Source organism: Dendronephthya gigantea, unplaced genomic scaffold, assembly GCF_004324835.1.
Source record: "Dendronephthya gigantea isolate DGI-Jeju-01 unplaced genomic scaffold, DenGig_1.0 000042F, whole genome shotgun sequence".
Classification (NCBI taxonomy): Eukaryota; Metazoa; Cnidaria; class Anthozoa; order Malacalcyonacea; family Nephtheidae; genus Dendronephthya; species Dendronephthya gigantea.
Genome location: NW_021163052.1, coordinates 1232550 through 1248012, shown reverse-complemented (window position 1 = coordinate 1248012; position 15463 = coordinate 1232550). Strand labels below are relative to the sequence as shown.

The window sequence follows — 15463 nt, the reverse complement described above, 5'->3', positions numbered from 1 at the left end:
ATAACGTAAAACTATACCTTATCCTGAAAAATTATTTATATAATTGTGGTCTGTATATCACATTCTTATATATAAGTTTATATATAGTAATCTTTTATGCACTGCCGATAGTATAACACGATTTGAATCAGGATCCATTATTAGTTACATGACTCTTTATCCGAAGAGGAACTCAAAAAAAAAGACGACACTATACTCCTGCTAAATTTTCCTCGAAAAGAAAGTCGCTATCAGGATACTATATTGGTATCGAATTAAATATAGAAAAAATAACATCATAGAAATCTATGCCGACAAAAGAACTTTTCACAGTAATTCCGTAATTTATCTTCCTTTCTTGCGAGAAGTTACAGGTGTGTGGCTTACTAGTTCATGTTTTTGACGAGGAAAGATTGAAATTCAAATGGTTTACATATATCGTAGGTCATCTTACCTTACCCGTATTGGTACGAAAGGATATTTACGTTTAAATTACAAACTCGAATATCACTCCAGTATGTCGTAAAACAACAGTTGGTACTTTTAAACAGCTAGAATATACACGCTGAACCTAATATTAAGTGTCGTTTTTTATAAAGCTTCACTACTCCCCAGAAGAAACCTTCTTCTATAGGTATCATAGCAAAGCAAAGGCACTCTTGCATAGACATGGTCGTAGAGCAATTCTTGAACATTTGGTCCAAAAAGTTGATAACCGTATATTTTTTCGAGCTTTTAAGAAAATACCCCGCTGCTAATTGCCTCTTTTGAATATGGCAATGTTTGTAGAGTTTGTGAATTCAAATTTATTTCGTACATAACAGCACGTCACAGTGACAAATTTTATCTTCTGAACAATGTAGAATGATGTTATCATTGGTACCCAAATGTACGCACGAAATGATTTGTTGTAGCGATGTATATAGGCTATAGCAGCGATTATCGCCTATATACTGTGTACATAGATCATTATTAATTTTTTTACCTAATGACGACGCGTCACGCATCAAACGAAAATATTTCGCAATAAATATTAAGGAAATAAGACATTGTGTGTATATAATCTATTCTTGGATCCAATTGCGGATTCAAGTCGTGCAATAGACAAAGGTAAACATTCCAGTGTAGTTAAGCAGCAAATATGGCATCCAAAAACGAACTAGAAGAAATCGTATTACAAGAACTAGAAGAAATCGTATTACAAGAAGCAGACGGAGAAAATTATTTGAGTGTGTATCCAGAGACAAACTATGGTGTTGAAGTAAACATAGCTATAGTCGGGGCGATTGGAAGTGGCAGATCTAGCTTTGTTAACGCTATAACAGGGTATGTAACAAAATCTATTACTTAGCTAGCATTGCTTTTATATACTTCTAATGTCATATACTTCTAATGTGTGTTACTCAGCACTGACATAACTTATAAGAGCGCTCAATATCACAAAAGGATAGAGCGAGTAATAAATGAGTTTTTAACAACCCAACGCACAACCGCAATCAAACAACACAGACAGCGCCAACAGAAACCAGCCGACCAACACCAACCATCATATACTAACCACACGTGCAATTGCCGTAACCGTTCTGAATGCCATGCATGCAATGGCTGGACTGCTAAACGGACATGATCAATCTATACAGTGTAATAATAGACCTGCATCTGTCAATTGCCTGAAGGATCGCATCTAGCGTGAAACTCAGAGTAGCAATGGGTTAGGGTTATGGTTAGGGAATAAATATGAATAAATCAGAATTTTTACTTTATAACTTTTGTAACATATTAGAATTGTCAACGCCTCCTTTCTCTTTTCTTATTGAATTTTCGCAAATATACTATACATCTAATATTATCCTATAAGCGTGATGTGTTTTCACTATTTTGATGATTGGCAGACGATGATTGTTTGACGGTTTCTATCGTTTTTTTTAAAGAGTAAAAGAAGATGACGAGAATGCGGCAAAACCTGGAGAACGTTCAGATCCAACGTCCAAAATCAAACAGTTTAGTTGCTACTCTCCGCCTGAAAAACAAAATATCCGTTTTTGGATCTTACCGAGTATTGATGAAATATTTTATTCCGATTCCTACTTCGAATCTCTCAAGTTTGATATGTACGACGTATTTCTTTTCTTCGTTTCTGTTTCGTGCAATGAACAACTTTTGAAACTCGCAAAGGAAATTAAAAACCGCAGCAAGCCCGTCTTTTTTGTTCAAATTTCGCAAGAGGCAAATGTTCCTTGGCACAAGCTCAAGTTGAAAGAAACAGGCTCTTTGAAAGTGTATCGTATTGATAGCTGTCAACTAAATGAGCATGAATTTTACAAGCTTTCAATGGCGATTGTGGACGTTTTGCCTTCTCGTAAAAAGGAGTGTTTCGAACAAATTCCAATCGTTTGGGAATTAGTCGCCTTAAACGTTTTTAAAAATTTCGTGGAAGGTACACATATACGATATTTTCTTTCAAATTTTGAAATAGATCCATTTCACTGATGTTATTACCCATATAAGAGTTCCCCCCAATGCTTAAAAAAATAGTTGCTGAAGGTTCGCACGGCTTATGAAAACAATTACCTGAGCTTACTAGTAAAATTTCTGTATATAATTTATTTTCCTAAAATTCTGTATTTTGGAAAATTTGTGCTACGTTAATTTACTCCCGAGATGATGTCATGTGCAGAGTTACTGATTTTTTACCTCATTAATAATTAATTAGAACAGGCAGTAAAGGCAAAGGAAGGTTTTCTTAGTCGTTCCGATCTGGAGGAATCAATCAAGAGCAGAGGAATCATGGGAATGCGACTCGTGATGAAGGAAAGCCTGAAACAATGGAAAAAATCCGAAATCAACCTCGCCATTCTTGGGGATTCTGGTGCCGGAAAATCAAGCTTTATCAATGCCATTAGAGGGTATGTAAAAATTAATAATTATAGAAATTTGATTTTATATTTTGGCGTGTTACGACATTTCCAAACAAAATTTAAGGATTAATTATGGGCGGTCCACTGGTTTTCCTTCTACTTTCTGTCCATCTTCCTTTTCAGGAGTAGCCCTTGGTGTCGCAGAGTTCATTTATAATTGAATACGAACCTGATTCAAAAAACGTTTCTAACTTTTCGTTCGACACATACAACCTCATCATTGCTGGCCCTCTCTTTGCCATCTTTAGTCAACAAAAAGAATACTACGCATATCTTATTTAACTTAAATACCATGAGAATTAACGAGAAATCTATGGAAGGCATTACTAACATAAAATACGCAAGTTCAGATCAACATATCCAATCTCCAACTCACAAGATATCATTTATTGTAAATTATCGTAATATAAGAAAAATTATCGATTGGACTCTGACTTTTGACCCCCACCGTATATGTAATTAATTAATGTATCATTCATCTCCTTCGCGTATATGTCAAGCTAGAATCACAAGTTGTAAGCGACATGCAGAGAATGTCTTAATTTATCGTTTAGCAGTGTCTGGATAGTAATTGCATGTTCAACAAAATTGAATTAGTTTTCGTGTACTTTCACTTTAACTTTCACATTTACTTTCACACTTTATAGTATAGAACAAGGATATTCAAAACCGGCTTAGTTTTATGTTTATTCGTATTTTTTTATTAGTAAGTACTGGTAAACATTGCATTTTATTTCAAATCACCAGATTGAAAAGCTCTGATCGCCTTGGTGCAAAAACCGGTTTAACGGAAACCACAAAAGTGCCATCACCCTACGAACATCCAACGAACCCGAATATCCGTTTTTGGGATCTTCCTGGAGTTGGAACGCCAAGTCATCCGGAAGTCGCAAAGTTCTGTGAAGAAATGGCAATTGAAGCCTTTGATACTTTTTTGATAATCGCCTCGAAGAGGTTCACAGAATTTCATCGCCAGTTTGCAGAGATTGTAACATCAATGGGCAAGCCATTCTTCTTTGTCCGTTCCATGTTCGATCAAGCCATCGAAGGAGAGAAACATGATTATGGGGATAACTTCGATGAAGAGAAGGCAATGGAAAAAGTCAGGAAAGATTGTGTCGAAGGTCTGAAGGGCACAAAATTTAGCGAAGAGAATATTTCCTAATAAGTAACCACTATCCAAACAAGTGGGATTTTCATCGCTTGACTAAAGCTATCTTCGATAAGTTACCGTCCGATTTGAAAGATTCGTTTATTTTTTCTCTTCGCCCGGACACTGGCGAAATTTTAAAAGATAAGATTCAAACCCTTAAAAGTAGGTGTAGCATTTGTTACTCTCCCGGCGAGTTTTTTTAATTGAAACCTTTAAAATTTTTATTATCTCTGTTTTTCTTCATTATCTGAACTTTTATTCACAGAGAGGACATGGATGGTGGCAATTACATCTGTTTTGATAAAAACTACCCTGGGTCCTCTTTCTTTTACCTTCGATGCAAAGCGGATAAAGAAAAGGGTAAAGTTCTATTGTTCACAACTGCGTTTCCCTGAGATAGGCTCTTCGGAATTTAAGGAGTTGTCTGAAGATCTACAGAAAGAAGTGGAGAAATTCCATCTTAAGCCTGATCAAAACATGGCGGAATGGATAAAGTCGTTTGATGACACTAACGAGTACAATATTCGAATCTACGGACCATTTATAAGAACTAACCAACCGCACAATTTTGTAAATCTCTTTTTGAATCTGGTCCTGGAAAAAATGGAAAAAACAGCGAATGCGATTTTATTCGGAGCGGATGCAAAATGATCCCACATGTGGTTTAGAGAGGGCCCCCTATTGTTATGAGTAGAACCGATGCGCAGAACGGACTTGGCTTCCGTTTAATGAATCACCAGAACTAGTATAAGTAGTATTCACAGGGATTCCACTATATAATATAAGGAGATTATTTGTCTTAGTAAGAAAATTGTAATCCGCGATACGACAACACAGTAGTACTCTTGCTACGTTTTTTTGAAGAAATGTAGCAAACTGTTTATAATATAAAGTGACAGCGTTCGCCGTCCCTTAACCTTTATAGCCAAGATTGTAGCCAGAAAATAACTAATTCGGTAATTAAAAAGAGTAATATTTGCATAAAACATCTTGTAAAACAATAAACATCCATTGCTTCACAGTTTTCATAAAGCATTCCATTCTCCGGGAAAACAAAATAAAATCAACAAGACACCAATTCTGGCGGTTACTGCGTCGCGCCAATCGTTGCATGCAACTGTGCCCCATTTCCTGTCAATATTTATTCCTTTAGAAAAATGTTTGTTTCTTAGGTTTTCTAGTAAATAGAGCACTTCGTACAGAATATAGGGGTAAAACTGCATTATTGGTGCTAGGCATATGTAGCTAACGATATACGTGAATAAGGCTGAGTTTGGAATCATGTACTCTGGGAATCAGTTTGTACTGAAATTCAATAGGATCGGTCTGGCCGCTTTTACCCTTGAAAGGAAAGTGCGGTTTGATTGAAAAATGGCATAGAATGGCATACAAGGTTTACATAGCATACAAGGCTTTCATGGCATACAAGGCTTTCATGATTCATGTGATCGTTGTCTGTAAACCCGTTTTAGTGTAGGTTTACCATGATCAGTGTGTGCTGGTGTTAATGCAGAGTGAGCATATTAAACAAGACAAGAATCCAGGCATTATGATTACCTGTACGTATTTTCTCGAACGAAAGACGTCTAGATTTCCTGCGCTATCAGCCATGCACATCGACTCGTGTACGTGTTATTTTATATGACGTGTATCGTGCATGTAGTTTCCTGCTTTTGGTTCGCACGACCCGAGTTCGAATCCCGGCGACAACAAACTTTTTCAATTTTTTGTTTCAGTAGAATATTTCTTTTGGGGGGGTTACTAGGCTTAGATTACTATTTGAAGTGCGTTTAGCACGAAAATATTTCGATACGAATTCAAACGATTTCAAAATACGAGTATCTTAGTTGGCCTGCGCGGCCAGGTAGACCGGGTCGAAAACGTAAAAAACACAAAAAAAAACAAAAAAACGAAACACCGACGGCAATTTAAGACTGCGTTCGCGCAGTGCGCGACGGTCTGTGTACAGGCGAAGCGCGTGTGTAGCAATCTGTTGGAAACCAAAATATTGCAGTCCTTTAAGGAACAAGGCGATCAAATTACGTGTGTACTTTCAACAAATACACCGCTTGTATTATGACGTCACACACATGAGTCCCTCATGCGTGTGGCTTCATAATGATCTATTGACGGCGAATATGGCGTCAAAGAACATTGCATTGAAAGAAATCAAACTTGAAGCAAACGATTATTTGCATGTGGTCTCAGAGGCGCAAGACGGTGTTATTGTAAACATAGCTCTTGTCGGACAAATTGGAAGTGGTCGACCTAGTTTTGTTAATGCTATAACTGGGTATGTGACAAGGTCTACTACTTAATTAGCATTGCTTTTAATTTACGCAACTTGTATCCAATGATAGTTGTTATTTAGTATTGCTTTCATTGAATAGCCGCCCAGCTTGACAAAGGTTTTTCGATTTCGTAGCTCAAACATTGGCTCAGCAGTAAAAATGTACAATCTTACGCGCTTCGTGTATGATACAACTTAAATCTTGCTACTTTCGTTTTGGCATCATTATTTCTTATAGTTATAGCCAACACAGAATTCGTGTAAAGTGTTTATTCAGTTTATTCAATCAACCCAAGCCATGTATAGTGTCATTGCGGAGCATCATAGAAGATTCATATCATTAATACAGCACTTATACAAACGTACAATATGTTTGCTTCTGCATAAACTTCTGCATACTGCTTCCGCATCATTGCGTTAAAATCAACCAAAGTCATGCAAAATAAAAAAAATCGAAAATTATGGGTTGATTATCAACGAAAAATAATTTTATTATCGATTGAACGAATATTGAGGCTGGGGGGAGCTTGTCTTTGCGGAGAGGCTCTCCGACCAAGAAAATAGGTCTTAAAATAGGGCTGCGCTTCAGCGCAATGTGACGGGGAAACACAGCATTGTTCGCCAAACCAAATATATCACATTACAGGTAGGGAAATACTTCCGCTTTCCTGACACCCGAATTAAGCAATTTTCAAACGCGATAAATCCAGCATGATACATATTTTTTTGGAAACTTGTTCTATTTTCCAATTAGAGTGTAACTCATGGCCTCTAGAATGAAGCCATAAGTTTTTTGGTAACTCTAAATTTGCGCCATTGAGAACGGGTTAAAGTACAACCACTTGAGCGCTGAGATGACCTTTGACACAATCGCGGAACACAAAAATGACAAAATATGTAACTAAAAGGTTATTTTTTCGGATGAAATGACGGACAAAACGACATCCAGAGTTGGAATAATTTATAAATAATTCAATGTAGTCATTGGTTTAATATCGGTATCAATATTTTGAAGAACATGTGCATTTTACCCAAGTCCGAGGCTTGAGACTTTGCCATATATTATAGTAAATTTGCAATATATTTTAGTGTGAGACAGTTCAACATTAACTTTACTTAGTAGTGAGTAGTCTTAAAATATTTCGATACTTTCCTTGCCTACATCGTTCTGTACAGTCATTCACAAATAAAGTTGTTGTAGAATTGAGTGATGGCCCGTGCCGTGTCATCTTAAGCGAATACAAAACATAAAAATAATTTTATTTATGTCCCAAACACATTTTGTATTTGGTTGGGACAAACTCATGCCATCAGTTGATAACTTTCAAAAGTTTTGTTGAGGTGCTTTCCAAAAACAATTATTGGGAAAAACAGATGCGAAGTATCCCCTGTTTAGGACACTACTGCATACACGATTACAGTGTGTCCACTGGACACCGTCAGTCTGAATGTAAATTCTTGAACCAAGGAAATTATTTTTCTGCCGTTCCGACCAACGTTTCTTATCTAAAGCTAATTCATTGAATTTATATCAAATTGTGTTGAAATTACACGTATTCGGGATAGTTCTGAGATGTCCCCGTAGTTGGAGATGTATAATATTTATTTAATATTTATTTAAATAAAATATTTTTTTTATATTTAAACAAAAAATATATCTACATAAATAGCATATGAGTAGATATTTTGCATTTTTGAGCTTACGTTTTTGGGGGTAAATTTTTTACTTTTCTAATGATTATAGCGACGATGACTAATAAAGGTCTTTATCATTTTTTTAAGAGTAAAAGAAGATGACGAGAATGCGGCAAGACCTGAAGAAAAACGTGCAGATTCCGAAGTAAAAAAATTTCTGCCTTACTCTCCACCAAGAAATGAAAATATCCGTTTCTGGATACTACCCAGTATTGATGATGAGACATGTTCCCCAAATTTCTTCGAATATGTCAGGGTTCCGGATTACGATGTCTTTCTCTTCTTCACTTCTATTTCATGCAATGAACATCTTTTGAAACTTGCGAAGAAAATTAAAAACCGCAACAAGCCCGTCTTTTTTGTTCGAATCACAGAAAGGGACACCCTCTGGTACGAGTTTTCTTACATCCTGATGCTAGAAGACATTAGTTCTTCTAAACTACATCGCGTTGATATTCACCAACAAGAAGAGTATGATTTTTACAAACTAATGAAAGCGATTGTCAATGTTTTGCCTTCTGGCAAAAAGGAGTGTTTCAGCCAAATACCGAAAATCCAGGAATTATTCGCCATGCATCATTTTAACAAGTTCGTGAAAGGTATGACATTTACAGCCTGCTCATTTGTCTTCTAAACGATATACGTTTCTTAAGTATTTCAGGCGAGAAATCTATTTACAAAATAGATTTCCGACCTGCATAACCGGTGATTTTAAGATGCATCATAAAGGAACATTTTTTTATGTCCCATGTGTGTCCAGAAACCAACTACAAATTCATGTTCGTTTTTAATACTACCAAACTGTTTGGCAAAACTTCAATCATATATAACATGGTGCTGTTAACTGTAGCCGAAAGAGCTTTCCTTGCTGAGACCTATGTCAAAACACAAAGTTTTAATTGCCAATTGCGTTTTTTTTGGGACACCCTGTATACTTTCATTCCAGTTAAGATGGTTTATCACTGGCGTATTGCCAATATTTTTGAAACGATGATTTTGATCTACGTTATCTTTGGAAAATGATTGAATTTGTTACGTTGTAACTTTCTTAGAAAAAAATGCGAAGAAAATTATGCCTAGTCGTGACGAAATTAAACAGTTACTTGCCAGCAGTGGAATCATGGGAATGCAAAATATGATGAACGAAAGATTACAGCGATGGAAAGACGTCGAAATCAACCTCGCCACTCTTGGAAATTCTGGAGCCGGAAAATCAAGCTTTATTAATGCAATAAGAGGGTAAATTTGTCCTAAAATTCCTACAATATTAATTTTCTATCTGTAATAAAAATTGCCTTATGCATATACTATTCAGAGATCATACATAGAGTATACTAGAGCAATACGAAGTTTTTTATAGCAACACAATCGCGACGTGAGTATTTGACGGAACTTGGAACAAATTTTACATATATTTCCGCTTTGCGACATAGCATATGAAACAATTTCGTATTAGCTGAGACAATCAAAAGCTGACGTATATTTTAGACAAATCTTCATAGCATAAAATGATACGACCCGTTTATATGATTTTTTCTTTATGTTTTGTGAAATACTTTGGAAGTGGTCATTCGGGTTACATCGATATCTCTCAGTATAGATTTATTCTTTATGATATGGCCTACGGTTTGTTTATAATGCTAATTAATATGCAATCTTCGTGCACTGGCCTAAATCTACTCACGCGTTTGGTCAAAATCAATCACGTGCTCTCTTGTTGCCTGGCGACAGATCATGGGAAACATAGTTTATTCGCAATAACCCATGAAAATCGTGGTTTGTTTAAAAATGACAGCCTGCAGGGAAGCTTGGATCTTCAATGCAGCAATCAATGAACTCAGATTGTATATTAAAAGTGTTAGAGACTTTATGTTCGTGTTTTGTTTACAAATAAACGCACTTGGCGACCATACAACATGAGCTCGAAATTTCAATATTGAAATTTCTCGTTCATTTTATAGTCGGCGCGTGCGTTTATTCGTGAAGAAAACACTCGCAGCAATCCCTAACCCTTAAATAACTGGTGTTCTGGTAAACATTTTTGCATTTTTTTTAAATCGCCAGATTGAAAAGCTCTGATCCACTCGGAGCCAAAACTGGTCCAACAGAAACCACAAAGGTGCCATTATCCTATCAACATCCAACGAACGCAAATATCCTCTTCTGGGATCTGCCTGGCATTGGAACACCAAGTCATCCCGAATTCATAAAGTTTTGTGAAGAAATAAAAATTGAAATCTACGATACTTTTCTGATAATCGCCTCAGAGAGCTTTACAGAATCCCATCGCCAATTTGCCGAGAAAGTGACAGCAATGGGCAAGCCGTTCTTTTTCATCCGTTCCAAGATCGATCAGGCCATCGAAGGAGAAAGGCATGATTATCCAGAAACGTTCGAGGAAAAGAAAGTGATGAAGAACGTAAGGGAAGATTGTGTCGAAAACGTCAAAAATATTAAAAAAGAGGACATTTTCCTAATTAGTAACCATCATCCAAACAAGTGGGATTTTGATGATTTGAGGAAAGCTATATTCGATAGATTACCTTCGAGTATGAGAGAGTCTTTAATCCTTTCCTTGCAAGCCTGCTCTGTAAATATTTTATGCGCGAAGATTGAAGTCCTGAAAGGTATGTGTTGCATTTGTTACTTTCCTGCCCTTTTTTTCTCATTGCCTTTGAATGTTGACAAGTTTTTTCTAACTAAATGAGGAAATCCTCAAAATTTAACCACAAGCAATTTTTATCTAGTGTTATAGTGTCGAAGCTTGTTAAAAGCATTTTCTCGGCGTCGTTGGGTGAGACGCGGTCAATCCTGTGTTGACATATGTTCAGGGTTGCCAGATTACTGAATAAATTAGCCAAATATTATTACTGTAATCGTGTTTTCTTTGTTTCAAATAAACGATGTTCGTATTTGACAATTCTAGATGCCCCAGGACTAGAATTGCATTGCAAGTTGTATAGGTAATAACGTGGTTTTCGGTGCCATTTTGAAAGGACATGCACGAATGAGTTTTTCACATGCACGAGTGAGTCTTTGAAAAACTCACGAGTGCATGTTTTTCCAAATTGCACGAGAATCTATGCTATTACCTGCTACATAATTGCGTGATAAATAATTTTATCAATTAACAAAATCCATGCGCAGTCGTATCACACATGCTGTTTTCAAATCGTGTCAAAATAGAACTATGTTTTTACATAAAATATTTAATTTATATAAAGACACAAGAATGATCACAACAACACTCAGGAGCATTTTTAAAAACGTCTTAAAAAAATTCAGCTCTGGGATTTTTTTTGGCACTGGGATTTCCTAAAAATTGCACTGCTCTAAACCAATCAGAATTGAGAATTTTTTATGTATATTATCAGCAAGAAAAGTTGTATAGTGTAAAACCACCTTTATGCAAATTTATAGCAATTCTGCAGCACACTGCAACCACTATCAGCGATCAGCCTGTTATCTGCGACCATCCGAGCTGGTGTAGATTTGAACAGTAATTTATTTCGTTCTCTATTTCGTTGCAGAAAGGAGATTTTTGGCTTCATTTGCATCTGTTATGACAAAACTAAGCCTCGGGCCATTTTCCCTTTCCATTGATAAGAAACGGATTATGAAAAAAATCCATTTCTATCGATTGCAACTCGGATTTCCCGAGACTGACTCCGAGGAATACCAGAAATTGCCCGAAGAATTGCAAGCAAGAGTACAGAGGTTTGACCTGGAAAAAGTGAAGGAGGGTTCTGGCCAAGATTTCTTGGAGTGGATGAGGCTCTTCGACAGCAGTAACAACTATAATATAAAAATATGCGGACCGCTTATATTAACGAAGAAGCCATTCAAGTTTGTTGAGCTCTTTTTGGATCAGGTCTTAGATGAAATGGAAGGTACAGCAAAAGCGATTATAGACCATGGGACAGCAAACTGATCGTGGAAACAATAACTGTTATACACACTAAACTCTAAAGAGCATGCCACTATCAGTATGTGATATGTTGATATATCTTTTTTAGTTTTCGACCGAATTAGTTACAGCTAACTTACTCATCGACGATAACATATTTTGACTTTCTTTAAAAAATAGAGCCAATAATACCTCAGTGATACTGCAGGAAAACGTTAACTGTCGCATGCATGTATAGCTTCATATCACCAGAAGTGACGTTTGCCACATGCTGGTAACAGCAAATTACGCAATGCACAGTGCAAATGTAACAAAGAGAATAAAAATTTTGAAATTTTATTAGATTACCCTTTGCGCTTTCACAACATTTTTCCGACTTTCCGATATCCTTTATAAAAATATGTAGCATTAATATACTAATATAGTAGCATTAACTATATAATCTGGTATTGCTTCTTAAAAAAATTCTTAGGCCGGAATTTCTCAACCATTTTAAAATATATGGACCAAATAATTATCATGAAGTAAATTAACCAGTACAGGTTTTGATTGTTTATGTTTTTGTCGCCATTGCTGAGTCTGACTGCAAAAAAATAATACGACCGAACGCCTCTACTCCCTACCCCCCATACCATACCCCTTGCGGGTGGCCTCTCACTAGTTCGCAAATGCAGTGTCTATTACAACTAGTAGACACGCTTGTATGAAACGGTAGTTAAATCCTGACTACAGTTGGTCAATCAGAATCGGCTATTTTGAAGTCAACTATAATTTAACCACGCAAATGTATCGTTAAGAATTTGTGTTTAGCTTAGGTGGAAAACAAAATTGCGTATTTATTGAACAACAGAGCTTAACTATTTCTATTTGTAAATAGTGTAGTTTTCAATGGAAGAGGATTCTCAAACTTTGACATGGCTTATCGTTTGGTCCTGGGTCGGTGTTGTATAAAACTCTTTAACTAGATCTTGCATAGTTTAATCCTAGTTAACTCAGAAAAACATGAATGAACTTCCCAGATTGCATGTAGTGATGATAACTTTACAACAACACAAAACTAAGGAATCATTCCATGCTTGCCATTAAATTTTGTTTAATAAAAAGTGTATAAAGCTTTTAGTTCTTATGACTGATACTGACAATTTATGTTTAATTAAAAATTATGTTACATCGCGCTGTAAAATAAACTAATAAAGCAAAACATTTGTTGATATCGAAGGCTATGATGATCAGTTTGTCCTTCGTGAATATTAACTAAAAGAAGTAAGTTTTTTTTCAGCTGGGAGTTTACGCTAAACATTTTCCACGCTGAATTCCAGCCATATTCCCCAATGATCGCTTGGGAATCTACCACATTGCAACCTCTCTTTTCCAATCAGGGTAAATGAGCTTGGATTAAGTTTAACCTCGCCGTTTTTCGCAGATCGTAAGAAGATCCGATCAAATCTAAGCTTTGGCGTACCTCCATTCATATCTATGTTGTCGTTTTCGCTCATGTCCCACGTGAACTCCGCATCCTGAGAGGAACCACAGTATTCCCACACGTCGAACACCTCCTCTGGCAAGCCCTGAACGTCGGCGACTTCTTTGTCCCGCAAATTTGTATCGCCGCCAAATACGACGTTGGCGCGACTAGGTCGTCTTCTCATATACAATAGAATTTCTTTAAACTGTTTTTTTCGTTCCTCTGATTTTTTGTTCATACTTTCCAAATGTGATGTCACCAGAGTGATATGCGCTTCCTTAAATTTCACTGGATATGCAAGGAAGTGTCTATCCTTTTCGCTACATTCGAACACAAAGGACTCAAGTTGGGATTCTTCAACATTGACGGTGCTTGATCGTACAAGAATGGCATTAAAGTAACCAGATTGACGACCAGCCAAAACAGCATACCTGAAGGCAATATTTATTTAACTCAAATATTGATTCCCTGTTTACTTCATATTTGCATTTGCTTTTGGCAGCTCAATGCTATTATTATTATTGTTTATATATGTATTATTAGTATTATTATTTAAACTTATTTAAAAACACGGTGGCCTTTAAGTTGCCTGGGGCCGGTTATATAAAATGATTTAACTACACGTTGCATAGTTAAATCCTAGTTAACTCAGAAATACACAACTCTGATTGGCCACTCCTGCCCTTAACTACAGTTAAACATTAACTAGTCTTTTATATACAACTGGCCGCTGGTATTCAAAGTTCCGTGTTATCTAAAACAATAATTTATCTACATTTACAATAATCGCTAAAAATATACACAATATCATTCTGTAATTTCTGTTTGGTATAATTTTGGTTGCAGAGCTAGACTCTTATGTTTCACTTACCCAGCGCATTCCGTTCGAAAAATTCCTAAAGACATTTCCACGACTTCTTGTAGAAGAACAACATCAGGGACTTTTGAAAGAATGGCTGCAACCACTGCTTGGGTTCGTTCTACAAGATTTTCATCATCAAGACCATCGATGTTCCAAGACAGAAGTTTAAAACTAGATAAATGATATGCAGTATAGTAATTACAATTGTAGCAACGATATTGAATGTTTGCGGTTCAAAAATGTGGTGAATCACAGTTGTGAGATACTTCATATAATTTTACCTCTCGTTGCTTGAACGACTTGCTTCGTCTTGCATATTGGAATTCTAGCTTTAAACCAACACAAATTTCAGTAATATTGTTCAGAACTCGTGTTGCGTATCGTTGCTCAGTGATTATAGCCTATATTTACTTCGCTTTCGGCTTCGGCTCCCTGAATATAGGCTTTAGGCGACTAATTGTTAAATAGTTTTTGCTCATCCTCAAAGCAACAACTATTGCTTTTTAAAAGAATATTAGCTATTGGCATCGCTGAAAATTCTTAGGAATTTCTGGAATGTGTGAAAACAAAGGCGCCAACAAAATGTTGTGTGAAATGATTGAAAAGTGACCGGATATAGTGATATACTTTTAGCTATTTCTTTGCAATTCAAGATCGCACATACAGCAGCAGGAAATGTAGTTGGGAGCAACATCAATTAATAACAATAGTCAACAGTCAATAGACAATGCCATGCAATTCAATCGTTTTCGGCGACTAATTTAGTGTTGAATCACTTGAATGTATATCATAAGCTATCTCAAACTCTGAATTGAACTTTGACTTACCTGAGCTAGCTCACTTGGCCTTTTTTATTAAACTTAATTGTACTTATATTTCTATATATTCCCAGCAGGGTGATTGCCTTCTAACATAACATGTCCGTGTTTGTTTGTGAGAAGCAAGTGTACACGCAACTTCCGGTGACGTGTGAATAAATTTTTCAAAACATAATCCGATTTCAAATACACAAATCGTATACAAAGCCGTTTTAATACGCATTTACTAAAACTCTTGTGCAATATCCGGCCAGAATGATATTACATTTTTCTTATTTTAACCACAAAAATCTATAGAAGTAGTATGTCTTGCAAAAATAATTTGTGTTCACACAATGGTGGTCATTAGTGGTCGCTCGTGTCTACTTTTAGATAA

The 15463-nt window shown here is 36.2% G+C and overlaps 2 protein-coding genes across 3 annotated transcripts; one reads left to right on the top strand and one right to left on the bottom strand.

The window, feature by feature from the left end:
* The first annotated feature begins 6176 nt into the window (after positions 1-6176).
* LOC114526969 (interferon-inducible GTPase 1-like) lies at positions 6177-12325 on the top strand. Its single transcript, XM_028548519.1, has 5 exons — positions 6177-6343; positions 8123-8634; positions 9088-9274; positions 10100-10662; positions 11566-12325. Exons 1-5 carry the CDS (start codon positions 6189-6191, stop codon positions 11964-11966), a joined length of 1818 nt encoding a protein of 605 aa, XP_028404320.1. The 5' UTR covers positions 6177-6188; the 3' UTR covers positions 11967-12325.
* Positions 12326-12797: 472 nt separating this feature from the next.
* On the bottom strand, positions 12798-15181 carry LOC114526955 (tyrosyl-DNA phosphodiesterase 2-like). Of its 2 annotated transcripts, none has more exons than XM_028548502.1 (4): positions 15097-15181; positions 14551-14598; positions 14279-14440; positions 12798-13838 (listed from the first exon to the last, which is right to left on the bottom strand). In XM_028548502.1, exons 2-4 carry the CDS (start codon positions 14583-14585, stop codon positions 13235-13237), a joined length of 801 nt encoding a protein of 266 aa, XP_028404303.1. In that variant the 5' UTR covers positions 14586-14598; positions 15097-15181; the 3' UTR covers positions 12798-13234. The 2 variants fall into 2 exon arrangements, with proteins under 2 accessions (XP_028404303.1, XP_028404302.1); XM_028548501.1 differs by having other exon boundaries at positions 14551-14594.
* Positions 15182-15463: the final 282 nt, after the last annotated feature.